Source organism: Bacillus rossius, chromosome 7 (assembly GCF_032445375.1).
Source record: "Bacillus rossius redtenbacheri isolate Brsri chromosome 7, Brsri_v3, whole genome shotgun sequence".
NCBI classification, from domain to species: domain Eukaryota; kingdom Metazoa; phylum Arthropoda; class Insecta; order Phasmatodea; family Bacillidae; genus Bacillus; species Bacillus rossius.
The window spans coordinates 22,692,777-22,708,568 of NC_086335.1; the positions used below are offsets into that span (position 1 = coordinate 22,692,777).

Below are 15,792 nucleotides of genomic sequence, written 5' to 3' on the forward strand. Positions count from 1 at the left end.
GCTTCATAATGTTATTTAACTACTTGACAACTAATTGATTAGTAAGAAATTTAAACTGTGCAAAAAAAACAATCAATGTAGATTTGTAATACAAAATTGCATGTTATATATAAATAATTAGGAGATGCAAAACTTTCTGGCATGCCACACCACAAAATATGTAACTACCAAAACAAAGTGAATAAATTTTCACTGATTTGTTTGCCTGATAGCTTATGCTTTACCCCTCACAATCAATGTGGCTGTGTTAGTAATATATTATGATTGCTGCTATGTAGCGGATGGACCTAAAACTACTTAAAAACTTGATATCAGTTTCGGAAATTAGAGTTTGTCCCCCATAGGGGTGGCCACACAGACTCTGCTCAAAGTCGCTATTTGTCAGGCTGAAGATCTCCGCCGACACCCGGCACCTTGGCTCAAGTGCAGTGTTAGCGTTGTGGAAACCTTTAAATGTACTTTTAAAGTTACGAAAATGACTGTGTCAATGGCGGAAATTTTATTTCATAATAACTAACTGTTTGACATGGTCAAACACCGTTTCCACAATGTTTTGGGTGTTGCAATACGGGTGATGGTGAAATAGAAAGGGACTTCAAATATACGTCACAATATGCCATCTACTTCAATTACTAACAATGTAGCTGGTCACAACGTGTCAATACATCCTGCTTCTTGATTTTCTTTCTAAGTATCGTTTGGAATTATTAGCTTTCATACGAAACTACACCTTGTGATGAATTTATTCAATAATATACTGCACGGTTAAAAGAAATCATATTCACATACTTGGAGATTGCATACAACTTGTGCAAGAATAAGTGAAGATGTCAGTTAAGAATTAAAGTAGATTTGTATGCTTCTGGTTCAAAGTTATGTAAATTTACCCATTTGTCGGAAAATTACGTTACCTTTGTAGATATGTTTAAGACTCATTTACATACATAAATTAATTACTGTTTTTGTAGATTGTAAAGTTGTTGAATTATTTTTTTAAAATTAAATTTAACAATTGTGCACATTGTTTGATCATTGTAGCCACAGAATAAATTGAGAAAAAATATGAATAAGTTAAGATCTGGCCTAACAACTTAGAAACTTCACATATGGGGGTACAGAAAGTTAAGATGATAGTCTAAATCTAGTCCAAATCGCAGCAGGGTTCATGAAAATCCAAAAAAAAAAAAAAAAAAAAAATGCTTTTAAAAACACTACATCTTTGAAATGATCGGTACTACAAATTATAAAGCTCTGATGATAACATTTTTACTCCCTTGACTTTCTGATTTGGTATTTGCTTGACCTTTATTATTACTGAAAACAAAAAAAATTATCATCGTAGGAAGAGTTTAAGAGAACTAATAGAGAGAAATTCTTCAAGTTTCAGATTACATACTCGTTACACTCATTGCAGACTTTGGCTAGGGAGTTGTGACAAAAAAAGATTAGATAAAAAAATGTTGAACAAATTGTGCAAAATCTAAAGTTTTTATCTGTATTGTAAATATGTCAAAAAATAAATGGCTGTGGGGCAAAGTTACATTTAGAATTTTTTATTTAATTTGCTGTTGGTCTTATTTTAAAGTTATCTACCTCTATCTAAGTGTAAACCAGTGGAGGTAAGGTCAAATTATAACTCTCCCAAAATCCACTACTGCTTGTGCAGTCTGAATTAATTTTTCTGATAATATTTAGCGTTTAGTAAAAAAAAAAAAAAAAAAAAAAAAAAAGTTTTCACTTGACTTTAAATCTGAGGCTGCATTTAGATTTTTTTTTTTTTAAATGTGTTAAAGCTTAAAATATTTAAATTTTTTGAATTATTGACATCGCGTCAGATGTAAGGTTTGCAACTCCATGTGCAAGTAGTGAGGTCGAGCGGCATGTGCCCAGTGCTTGTTGGCGCTCACCGCCGGCCCAGGGGGTCCAGGCGGGCCCGGCACGGGCATGTAGCGCACCGCGCCGTCCTCGCCGCCGAAGGCCGCCGGCAGGCCCGGGGGACCCGGCGGGCCCTGGAGGCCCAGGCCCGGCTGCCCGCGCTCCCCCTTGTCCCCCTTGGCGGCTCTCAGCTGCGCACACAGTCACACACTCTCTCTCTCTCTCTCTCTCTCTCGTTCTACCCCGAGGTGCCGGCCGCGACATCAATCACATTATTTAACTACATTATTTTGGGCTATCACCATATCTTCAGGAAGTTGCATTCTTAAAAAAACATCTATTTGTCATCAGGACAGGGGCGTAGCCAGGGGGGGGGGTTAGGGGTTCAAACCCCCCCATTAGCACCAAATCTTTAATTAATTTCTTATTCATCACTCAAAAAAATTTCATATTAAAATTAATAAAATTTTTACCATTACAATATTTAAATTTAAGTACCAAAAACTGCTAAAATAGCACTATTTTACACCTTAAAATCCAAATTTTCCCGGGGGAGGACCCCCCAACCCCCCACTTTATTACGGGGGAGCCATGCTTCTTAACACCCCCCATTCACAAATCCTGGCTACGCTGCTGCATCATGTTAAAGAAAATTAATTTACTGAAGCAAGAATTGTAGGTTAATTAAATGTTTATTTAAATAGTTAAATTTATTCACTATTAACATAAACACTTAGATTTAGATTTAACTTACTAATAAACTATGAAAATAGTTGTTTGTACATTATAAATCAGACATGGAAATCTTTAAAATTGAATATTCAGATTGGCATTGAAATCCACAAATTGATAGCCATACCATAATTTCTTCGATTTCTATAATGCTATAGGTACCCAACTGACAAGTTCTTTTAATTGAATATATATGTTCAAGTATTTGCTGTAGGCAGTAGCCTACCTATATGTATTGTCAAGAACCTGTGAAATGATAAAAAATGAATGCAATGACTAGGTACTCTTTAATTTTACAAATTTATCTACAGTGAAAAACCTCAATATGAAGTGACTTTTTCTGCTCCAAACATATCTATACACATTTGATGGATATTGGGTCACACAAATAAAATTGGATTTAAAAGTACATATTGATTAAAAAGAAATGAATGTTAAGATTACATGAAATCATGAATGAAATTTAGTCGTTGAAATTGAAGATGATCTATCTATATTCCACAGTGATTTACTATTATTAACGGGTAACAGGTATTTAAAACATATCATACTTCCAGAGTTATGATGATGGCACAGTGAATTATAACCGTCAACATGAATTTATTGGATGTGATCCTTACAAACAAATGAATATCTCTTAGTTTTAGGGAGTTCAGTGTGAGATAAAATGCTCTCTAGAAGTGTGTTGCACCACGAGTGATAGCAGTGCCCAGACACGGCCTCGCACCAGGACCGACGGAGTCCGCTCACCAGCGCGGTGGGGATCTCGCCGGGGTCTCCCTTGTCGCCCTTGGCTCCAGGACTTCCCGGGACACCTGGCCGGCCGGGCGGACCCTGCACAGCACACGTTCACTGCCAGCGGTTACACGATAATGCTCGGCACTCTACTGAGGCGAGTAATCTATCAGGCATTACGTACGTTGTTTCTCAACTTCAAGGAAAAAAAAAAACATGTATTACCTTTCTGGATTAACTCATTTTAAAGTTATTTTCAACAACTGCAGTGAGGAATTATATTTATTAATTTATATTCAGTACCCATTCTTAAAATGTAATTAGCTTGTAAAACATCACATTTTAATTAATTTTAGTTTAATAATTGTGTTCTGACAGCCAAAAAACATAGACCTCAACAAAATAGCAAAAATCTTATTTGAAATTCAGACAAGAAGATAGTGCAGAAGCTGTATCTACTATGCATAAATATTGTAAAAAAGGGGTCAATGATACAAGCTTTTTGTCTTGCACACACATGCTGAGGAAAGAAGCATTTGATAAAAGTGTCAATATATTCGCAGAAATTGTCATAACCACACACTTATATGAGCAAATATTATTTGAGATCACCGTTTTAAAAATTGACAATCTTTCAAAGTTTCCCAGGAAAACTTCTTGTAATTCAGGTGAAAGGGTAATTCAAATCTTGAATTGAAGTTTTATAATTGTTAAACATACCCTTGGGATATGTTTTACTAATTCTTAGATGAAAATTTCACAACTTTTTTGGCATGGTTTGAATCGACCAATTTGAAATGTTCCATGTCATCATAATATGTAGTTGAATATATATAAGAGAAATTAGATGCTGTTCAAAAAGGAAACCATTTTATAACTACTAAATTACTTTAATAATGATTGTTATGTTAAGATATCCCCAAAATTGTATTATTTATCATTATTCATAACAATACTGTAATATAGGATAATCATTATTTCTAGTAGAGGTGGACGGGAATAGCATTTTTACTTCGGGACGGGATTCAGTCGGGAAATACATTAGATTTTCAGGATCGGGATCAAGAGCAGTAAATACTCTCTTAGCTTGATGTACAGAAAATTATATTTACTTTCAAAATGTGCGTATTTTTAAGTTTTTTTTTTTAATAAACCATCCACATTTATAGTCCAAATCACAAAAAAGGAAAGACACACAAATACAAATAATAAAGAACATAAAATGTAATAAATACAAACATTGTGTGTCCTACTCTACTTTAAATTTTCATGAAGAAACACCAACTCTTCAACATGTTCACTTGTTAATTTTTCTCTTTTGGCACTGACAATATTGCCAGCACTAGAAAAAACCCGTTCACTGGCAACCTCTGTTGCTGGTATGCCAAGATAACAAAACAATGTTTTTGAGTGTTGAAAATCGGGTTATATTATTTTTCCACCACAAACAAGGATCCTCCGTTATGTCTATAACAGGTTCACACAGGTACATGTCCAAGTTCTGACCGAAGAGATTTGTTGAAGTAGCATATTGTTTTTGAGCTTGAGAAGCCAGCAAGCCAAACTCCTCCCATAGAGAGCCAGGATTCTGTGGAACAGGCCTTTGTGAAACTGAAACAAAAACAGATTGAAAACTTAGTCTAAAAAAAATGAATTTTTTATTACTGGAATAATTGGTTATTTATTAATGGTTTACTTACTGGCATGGTTATGCTCAGTCTTGTAGGATTGTGCCTGGCTCTGCTGTGTAAGGAAATGAATAGCTGCATCCTTCTCATACTTGTCTAGAAGAATGTGCTTGAAGCGGGGATCCAGCATCATGGCTGACAAATATGGTTGCTTTGTTTTGTAAGCAGGAAACCTTGATTTAAGTGACAGTAGCAAATTGTGCCCAAATGTTTTCCCAGTTCCATGTTCATTTTCAGCACAGTACTTGTACAGTTTGTTTGTTATTAAATAAATAATTTAAATAACAATTGAACTTGTCGGTGTCCTTTCACCACACACCTCCACTGTTGCCTGATAAAGAGGCTTGAGAATCTTCACATATGTATCAACCATTTTCCATTCTGAGATAGGTACTTAGATTGTCATGTTTTCCTTCTGAAAGCAAGTCCCTTGAAATAGCTTCCTTAATGGTCAGTAACTGTTCAAGCATCAGATATTCTGAATTCCAGCGTGTTTCGCAGTCCTGAATCACTCCAAGTTCTGGCAATCTCAATTGATTTTGAATTTTATAAAGCCTCTCCATGCCTGTAGTGCTATGCTTATAGTAACCAACTATAGATCTGCATGCTTTAACCAAATCTTGTATTTCTGCGGAACTCTTCTTTGCATCAGACAATAAGCTGTAAATTATGTGCAAAAAACATTGCAAGTGACTGAAGGGCTTTAATAATGAGACTGCAGCCTTCATGTTCCTTGCATTGTCAGTCACTACAAATACAGGCAATGTGTTGCATGTATCACTCAGATTCCATTTCTGTAAGCATTCTTTGAATTTCTCACAAACTATTGCATAAGCAGTGTGGTCACCAGAGAAATGAAATGAACCTAGACAATGAGACTGAAGACTGAAATATTAATCCATGCAGTGCATAGTAACTGACAAGAATGCAAGATTACTTCTCGACAACCTCAAGTCTGTTGTAAACGCTAGAGATGACACAGTGGAAATCACACTGCCTATTTTAGCATTCAAACTGCTGACAGTTTCTTCGTACAACTCTGGAATTATTTTCCTGCTGAATGTTTTGCTCGATGGCAGACTGTACAGAGGCTGAGCCAATTTTAAAACATTTTTTAGGCCTCTTTCGTCAACAATGCTGTATGGATGGCAACCCTTTGCTAACCATTTACCTACTTCTTTTGTCAATGCCTTTTGTTTGGGGTGGTCAATACCCCAGGTGACAAAATTAGCTAGCTTGGGCTAATTTGTTGGTACATCTGATTTAACTGACTTTTTCTCACTTATGGTTGATAATTTGAAAGATGTGATTTTTCCTGAAGAATGGCCAACTCATTTTTTGCCTTCGGATGTTGTGTTAAGTGTCTGTGCATACCTATTGTGGAACCATATTCCGTTTTCAGGACAGAAGGGCACAAAGTACATTGCACCTTGTTATTTGGTAATTTCTTAAAGAACTTCCAAATAGGCACAGAAGACACACCTGGTTTACTTTTACTACTGCCTGGAATGCCAGGCTTTATCGTTCACACAAGTGTATAAACTATCCTTTTTTTATTAAATGAAATTTACGGGAAATAATTATCACGCGTACTTTAAAAATACCACTCGTTTTTAATAGCTCACTTTCATTCTTACATAATGACCAACTACTAAAACGTAAAACCCTCTGATGTTTAAGATGTTTATAATAGCAGAATATTTGAAACCAAGATGGCGTCTTTCTGTTTATTGGCTTTTCGAATATTACGCGTTTAGCAACTCTCCTTATTGTTACTTTTGTTAATTTTCAAGACAAATTATAACCTAAAAATACGGCAAAGATTTTAAGATTCGCCAAACTTAAAAATAAATTCATTAAAATAATATATATGTAGTCAGAGATTTATTTTAAACTATGTTTATGAACGAGTGTTGAATTTAGGTTAATGTTTATAATATTTATTTTATTTTTTGTAATGTCTTTGTACTTTGTTCGTTTAATACGTATACGAAGTTGTTACGGGACGTATGTATACATAAAGTATTTTATTAATATAAAAATTAGTACGACGAAGGTTTTTACAATTTAAAATTGTTTTCCCGAGGTATTATCCCGAATTTCGGGATCCCGTCCACCTCTAATTTATAGTAATCTCACCCTTCAAATGATTTAAGCTTTTATATTGTTGATACAGGAATTTCCATCCAATTAAAAAATTTAAGTTATTTAATAATTGATTTTATAAGTGATTGTTAATTTTGTAGGGTAGAGTGGGGGAATTCCGATCATCGGGGTAATTCCGACCACTATCGATCTCTGAAATATCGATTTATTTGAGTCAGTTGTACGATGCTACGCTCTTGCGGAGGATAAATGAAGCACGTTCAAATAGTTGGTGCGATTCTGCCTGCGTAATGACAGCGGCAAGAGTATTTTGTTTATTTCGTCGATAATTCGTGTAAGAAATTTGGATCATATTATGTAAGGTAGGTAATAAACTAGCCATAAGTAAAATCTGCAATTATTTATACACAAGTAAACAGGATTAATATGAATAATAATGAACTTACAAATTTTTTTAACTTAGGTACCGTGAGTTACAGAAGATGCGAGTTTGTTTACGCATGGTAATTCGGGGTAATTCCGATCAGTGCTGATCGGAATCCCCCCGAATGATCAGAATTACACTATATAGCTTTTTAATCAATAAATTTTAATAATATAAAATATTTTAATAACAATTATGTAATACACTGTTCACTGATGCTTCAACATAGAGTACTAACAACACAAAAAGTATCATGGAATGCTGAAACACTGACTGCAGCTGTTACAGCCATAGAGGAAAAAAAGGAAAGAATTCGGAAAGTAGCTAAATGCTATGGAATTCCATATGCAACACTTCATGACCGACTGAAATCAGGTAATGTTTCAAAAGTTATTTTAGGACGACCACCAATATTTAACACTGCACAGGAAAATGATATTGCAGAACATGTAATTCTTCTGTCAAAATTATATTATGGGATCACAATGACAGACCTCAGAAAGCTAGCTTTTTCTTTTGCTGAGAAAATGTAGATTCCACACAATTTCTGCATGGAAAATAAATTGGCTGGAAGGTTTCATGAGGCGACATCCCAGCATATCACTCCGACAACCACAAGCAACCAGCATCAATAGGATAACAGTGTTCAATAAAGTTAGAAGTCAAATTGTTTTATGATAATTTGGAAGACGTAATATTGAAGCAAAAATTTTCACATGACAGGATCTTCAACGTAGACGAGACTGGCATAAGTACTGTCCAAAATCCAGGCAAGATAATCGCCAAAAAGGGGGAGAAGAGAGTTGGAACAGCAGTCACCTGGGAAATGGGGACAAAATGTGATGATTGTATGTGAAATGAGTGCCAGCGGTTCTTTCGCACCACCAATGTTTATCTACCCACGTCAAAGGCTGAGCAAGATTATGAAGACAGATGGTCCCCCAGGTTCTTTGTATCAGTGTTCCAAGTCAGGCTGGATAAATGAGGAACTTTTTAGCATGGCTACAACATTTCAGTTCCTTTTGTAAACCAGATCCTAACAATCCAGTTTTTCTTGTTCTGGACAACCATTCCAGCCACATATCTCTCGAGTCATATGAATTTTGTCGTCACAATGGAATAATCATGCTGTCTCTGCCTCCACACACATCCCATAGAATGCAGCCTTTCGATGTTGCTTTCTATGCACCACTGAAGAAGGCCTATCACGAAGCATGCAGAAGATGGATGGTAAATCATCCCCACGAAAAACTCAGTCCAGATGAACTTTCAGGACTCTTTAACATTGTTTTTATGAAGGTAGCAACAATTGAGAAGGCAGTCAATGGTTTTCGGAAAACTGGAATTTGCCCTCTAGATCCAGATATTTTTTCTGAAGAGGAATTCTTTCCCAGTAATCGGCAAGAGGTGGATAGGTCTATCATAGAAGGAGGAATTGAAAATGTTACCACTGTCACTTCTGTTATTTCAAGTTCAACTACCGGGAACAGAATTGTCTCGCCCAATATGGATTTTACACATTCCAGTTGTGCTGGTCCTTCGTGTTCTTTCCAGGATGAGGCTCCAGTCCCAAAAATAATTTCTCGGGTCGCAATAGAGTCAAAGACAAGGCCTATAAGAAAAATGTATTCTCAGATCCTAACTTCAACTCAGCAAAATAAATGTCTTGAAGATGCTAGGGTAAAAAGGGCTGTTGCAAAAAATAATAATAAAGAATTTGAAATAAGAAAGAAGAAAGGACTTCATGGAGACTTAGGCCCAGATTCCTGGCCAAAAAATAAACAATGTTGTAAGAAGATACTTCCAGTTAGTTCCTCAAAAGATGATGAAGTTGCTGATCCTTGTGATGACATAGAACCTACAATAAGCAATGCCAAAGACTTTTGCGATATTTGTGTAGATAAAGGACATGACAATGAACTTTGGTATAGGTGCATTCGTGTTCAGAGTGGGCTCATGCAGAGTGCACTGGTTTTGATACACCAGACAATTATATTTGTGACTATTGTCAGTCATTAATACCAATCACTTAAGAGTTGATTTTATCAGCTATAATTTACATAATTTTTATTTTGTCTCAACAATTTTTTTTCACACAAAATATTTTAATTCATTTGCTTGTAGTGTGCTATGCATTTATTTGTGCTTTTAGTATTAGTTAAGTAACAGCCATATGTCCAAAATAATTTTAATATATTGGTGAATATAAATGATCGGAATTACCCAAATGTCGGTGTAATTCCGAACAAACATATGACATTAAATTTTTTTTCCCAAACCAATAACAATTTCTTTATTTCTAATACTCACAAGTCATGTCATAATATAGGAGAATATATATTCTGTTTTACACCTCCTTTCCATAACAAATTGTCTTAATATGGACAATCTTGCTTAAGTGATCGGAATTCCCCCACTCTACCCTACTGTGATTAAAGATTATATTACTTTAACATTCTTTTTAACTGCTATTGTATACTGACTGTTTATCCTTTGTAACATTTTGAAATATCTAATTCATATACCCATGTCGTAGTTTCCATTTTTAAAGCACATATCTTAAAAATACAAAAAAAAAAAATACATATTTTTGTGATACATTAAATTCATAAAAAATAGGTACTAAAGCTATTCTGAATGATGATGAAAACATTTACAAAAGAAAATTTACGTGTTTGACTCAAAATATGTAATATAATTGGAATACTTAATTCCTTGAAAATGAAATCGAATTCTTTTATGAAGCTTAATTAGAAATGTACCTATGTAATTCAAGTGACTGGAATCGTTGTAAATTTAATGTTATTTTCAAACAAAATTTTAGAGAGTGAATTGGTTATAACACTTCAAACTAGAATAGAAGGGTCGGAAATATATATATTTTAATTTTATACTTATTATGAAATATTAATTTTGACTGCAAGAAAGCTTGTTACATTCTGCTGTTTGCCTGTCCAAACTAGCTCGAGAGTTGTAATCCTCGGGCCACAGTGTGTCATCAGGTAACACTAGTGAATGTCGAGCAGCGCAGAGCCTCACCAGCAGCGAGCCGGCCCCCGCCCTGCCGGAGAAGCCCGGGGGCCCGGGCGGCCCAATGGGACCCCGCTTGCCCCTCTTGCCACGGTCGCCCTTGTCGCCCTTGTCGCCCTTGATGGTCACCAGGTCCCGCTCCAGCCCTGTGATGGTGGCCGGGCCGGGCGGGCCTCGCTCCCCTCGCTCGCCCTTCTGGCCCGCAGGTCCCGGGGGTCCGCCTGGGCCCAAGCTGCCCGGCTCCCCCTTCTCGCCTGCGGGGCCCTGCAACCAGCAGCACACCCGTCTCTCTGCTCCAGAACCCACACGCTCCTCCTACTATTAAACTATTATTGAAATCAAAAATAATCACTCTTCATGTTATAACCATATCTTGTAGCTATAATTACGAACCAATAATAATATATGATCAGAAGTGCTGCAATGTTAAATTTGTTCGGACAAAATATATAATTTTTTTTCAAGTATCCATAATTTTAATAATGTTCGCAGGCTTTCACGGCCATTGTCTGAAGTAGCTTGGCTTCTGGGTTGTAGCCGCATTCTTGGCGAATATTTCACCGACTTTTCAGTCGACATTGCAGTCGCCATCATCAGGGAGCAGTTACCTACCTACTGTAGGTAACAGCTCCCTGATGATGGCGACTTCGAAACGTCGGTGAATTATTCGCCAAGGACGCGGCTACAACCCAGAAGCCAAGCTACTTTATCCATAATTGTGTATGTTATTCCAAGACCAAATCAATAATTTTCGTTCTGCTTTCTTACGTACTCCCATGCTAAAACGTCGGCAGCCGACTGGGTGTGCGGCAATGCACACCTGCAGCGCCCTGGAAGGTACCTGTATGCCGTTGGCCCCGGGCATGCCGGCCATGCCCGTGGTGCCCCTCTCGCCCTTCTCGCCCTTGGCGCCGACGTCGCCCTTCTCGCCGGCGGGCCCGACGTCCCCTGGGTCTCCCTTCAGCCCTGCGGCCCGTCCTGGGGAGCAAACATGCCACATGGACCGTGTACTGTCAGCAGGAGCTCTGGACGTCACTTCACCAACCGTGCTGGCTTTCAGAAATGGAACCTCAGGAGTAAAACTGAGCTTCTAGCGAGTGACAACGATGCAATTTTTTCAGACTAAAATTTTAATTTTGAATGTTTGGAATAATGTAATAAAAAAGGTACATTGCACGTAAAATATGTTTGGCGCAAAGAACAACAAAAAAGCCTTATGTAAGTAATTTTGTAAAACAACAGTGGGATTTTCAGCAACGAAACAAAACTCATTACGTGAAAATACACTACATATAACATGGCGGTTGAATCCGAAAATTAATGGTAAAAAATTCCAAACTGGTGCGGAACATTTCCTATCCCGTGGCCAAAGGGTGGGTTTGTGGTGTCCAGACACCCATCCAAAAATTTTAAAAATAATAATGATTTATGTTTTAAAGATTTCAATACTAAGGGAGGTAAAGGTATTTTTTTATTTTTTCGAAAATCCTTACAATTTTTTTAGCCACTTGGTCCGGTTTTGCCCATACGCGGATTTGATCATGATTTTCCGGCTTTATATTTTATTTATGGGTCTGAAAGTATTGAGTGCAAAATCGCAGTCGTTGAAGTGACCACAAACATATATGTATCGACATAAATACATACGGTATTCATATAAATAAATGTGAATACATTTTTATATGATGATGATTTCGGGTCTAGGGGTCATAAAGTGTAGAATATGGGTATAAATATTCTGGAAGTTGGAAGTCGCAACAGGTAGTATTTTTTTATCGACATCTATAGTAAATACAATACAACAGCTGACCAAATATTTGGTGATATATTTAAGTAATTTTAATTATGCAATGGTGGTGTGTTTAAAAATTTTTAAATAAATAAAACACAAATTGCGTTATAAAAAATTAAGTAACATTAATAGTTTACAGGTAAACGTCCATCGCAATATCAATAACATGTTTGTACTTCGTTTTAACACCATGGCATATATTTGATTTGGACATCGTAAATAATTGATGGAAATGTCGTACATGAGTTAGACATTGATACACATACTCCAAAAATAAAAGTACAACAAAAATGTAGAAATCAAGCCAAAAACCAACAACAATAGAAAAGTCCAGACATAATCACAAATATTTGTAAACCATTTACGAAGAAAACAAAATCGGTTATGATAAAACTATACAATGAAATTATAACCGAATGCACAGACAATTAAAAGCCAAACCCGAATCACTGTGTGTAGTTGTACACAGTAATTGTTTTTCCCGGTTTTTCCCCCAAATGTTTTGTAGTTTTTTTTTGCCGTGGCTTATGTTTGGCATTAGAAGAAGCGAATTATAATTTCTATAGTAATTATGCATAGCCTTTGCCACTGAATATTATAAGTAACATTGTAAATTCAAATCATCATTCTGGACACACGCCATTGCTAGTTTACAGTGTCTGCATTTTTGTCTGTTTGTGCCTGATTTCCCGAAATGTCACAACTGTTTTTCTTGGGAAAACCTTTTGTATTTGTGTGTGTTGTCGGCGTTGTGTTGTCAAAATATGGGTTTAATTTCATCGCTGGGTTCGCTCGTGCGTCACTGTGTTGTCTTTGGGTTCCTCTGTCTGTCTCTGTGTTGTCGAGGTTTTTTTAACTGTATGTGTTCAGGGTTTTTGTTGCAACTCACTCATCTGTGCTGCGATTATGTTTAGACTAATTCCTTCCAGTTTGACATCGCTTGATTTTGGCTTGTCATAATTTTTTTTGTCTGTTCTTAGGTTTTTTTTCTCTATGTACAAGCAGTCCAACATATCAATGGCGTATGTTCTAAAATAATGATTTAAATCAATCTTCCCCATTGCAGAGTATTAAAAAAAAAGCATCATTACAAAGTAACCGATGTTTCCTTACGGCATATGTATTATCTATATGTATTATCTATATGTATTATCTCTTATACGTAGAGCTCATGATTTCAATGAAGTGCTGTTAGTTTATTTATTGACTGGTTTTTCCTCGGGGTCTTTTGTCCTTCCTTCAAACCACTTGGGTACAGGTGCAGGTACAGGTGCACATACAGGTGCATGTACAGGCGGATGTACAGGTGCAGGTACAGGTGCACGTACAGGTGCATGTTCACACTGCTATGCAGAGGGGGCGGGACTCACCTGCGCCGGACGAGTCCTCGGGCAGGCGGACGGCCAGTTCTCCCGGCGGCCCTGGAGGTCCTGGCTTGCCGCTCTCCCCCGACTCGCCTGCCACAGTCACACTCGCCTCACCAGGGGCCCAGGGGGGGGGGGACACCCTGGCACTTCAAGTTACACCTTCATTGTCGAATTTATCTCAAGAAATTTAAATATTCATATCCTGATCAACGACACTTGGTTAAATTTCACAAATTCAAACAATCGAATTCCAGTGAAATTACGTAATTATTTTTAAGGCGAATACAAATTCTTGAAAGTTTTTCTAACGTCAAATCATAAAAACACAATTGAAAAAATATATTACATAATATTAACGATTTAATTCTTCCTTTTGCCATTATTTTAAAGATTTTTTTACATAAAAAAGAGGAACTTAAAAATGAAAATGTAACACAGTCCACTCCTCACGCCTCGTCTCGTTCTTGTTTTCTAGTGGTACGTCTCAACCGCTGGTCACTCGTCACAGCGTAACGCAAAGTGCAACGCTCAGGAATGGGGCGCTAGATGGCGAAGAATAGAGTCAGTCAACTTTAATATTCGATGCGGGTTTTCCGTCCCCATGTCTACTACTGTTGTGAACCTCCCATTGTGTACTTTACTGTGTAGTTTCAAGGTTCAAGGGAATTGTGGATGTCTGAACAACGATCGCAGTCTTTCCGCAGCCATTGCCTGAAGTTTCATTGTCTTACGGGATTTTCAGGTTTCACCGACGTTTCGGTCGATATTGCAGGCACTATCATAAGTTGGAAGCTATCCTGACGAGGGCGACTGCAATGTTGACCTAAATTTCGGTTAAACCTTTTCCCTCTGACGCGGCTAAATTTCACAAGCCAAGAAACTTCTAATGCGAATGGGGTTCACTTTTTTTTCCGACTCGTAAAACTTTAACAGGGTTCGTGTGTTCAATCCCTATTACCCGTCATCACTCGAATTATTGAGCACTGAGTTGTTTCCCAACAAGAAGGCGAGAATTAGGGAAAGGGGGCATTAAATCTTTGCTGTGTTACTAATTGAAATCAGGATGGGAACAAAATATTTTTGATTATAAAAATTTTAACCATAAATTCTTTGTAATGTGTTTGGGGACATTTTTTGTTAAACAATTTTCACTTCATGATAGCCTTTATAACTTTTTTTTTGTAACGAGTACGTTTCAAGACATTAAAGAAATGTCTAGAACTAACTTCAACACAGCAATGGTTTGTTTTGTTTACCAATGATAGCCAGAGAGACCTCCAATTTAAATCTCTCCATAGTCTAATACTTCCATCGCAACCAAGTAGCCAAAGAGCCCACTTTAACCTTGGAGGCCATGTCGTCTTAAGTCTGTGTGCATGACTGTGACGAAGTAACATCCTATAAGAAAAGTCTCGTAAACTACGTACGTAATTACAATTAAGTAATTTTGAAGGAATAAATGACCATGGAATTTACACAGAGAAAATTAGTAAAATCTATAAAAAAAAAAATATATCGAAATTTGGTGGTATGGAAAGGGATTCGAACCCTTGACCTTTCGAATTCACTCGGAACAGAGAAGCAACAACTGAGGTATTATGGCGCCTCAGGCCTCTATTAACGATGATTGTAAAGAATGTTCTATGACTCAACGTCAAGCCGAGAACCGTTAATAGGCCATTTGATGATCCTGATTAAAAAAAAAATTCAAAATGTGTCGTAGTTTTTAAGTTATAGATATTTTTTTTAAAAGTTTTTAAGTTCTCACCATGAGCAAATTATTAGATGTTGTGACTTAACATTTATGCAATGAAATAAAAGGTGACTAATATTGATGGAATTAAAAAAAAAATAAATAAAACATACTATACTACTTTTGCGGTAAAAAATTAATTGCAAAATTTAAGCGGCAATAATTTTTTTTATCACGTACCTTTAAATATTCACTCCCACCCCCCCCCTCCCCCCCGAAAAAAATAAGTTTGCTAACTTAATATTTGCTTTAACTAGCCATCTTTTAAAAAACATGCTAAGTAACGACAA

The 15,792-nt window shown here is 36.7% G+C and overlaps 1 protein-coding gene across 2 annotated transcripts in view; it reads right to left on the reverse strand.

The window, feature by feature from the left end:
- Positions 1 to 15,792, reverse strand: part of LOC134533726 (collagen alpha-1(XXV) chain-like) — a 263,864-nt gene that overhangs the window by 19,043 nt on the left and 229,029 nt on the right. For both annotated transcript variants that reach the window (XM_063371317.1, XM_063371316.1), the window contains 5 exons: positions 13,753 to 13,839; positions 11,432 to 11,568; positions 10,600 to 10,854; positions 3,358 to 3,441; positions 1,908 to 2,066 (listed from right to left, as the gene is read on the reverse strand). In XM_063371317.1, the coding sequence (XP_063227387.1) occupies positions 1,908 to 2,066; positions 3,358 to 3,441; positions 10,600 to 10,854; positions 11,432 to 11,568; positions 13,753 to 13,839 (722 nt within the window). The remainder of the gene's footprint in view (positions 1 to 1,907; positions 2,067 to 3,357; positions 3,442 to 10,599; positions 10,855 to 11,431; positions 11,569 to 13,752; positions 13,840 to 15,792) is intronic.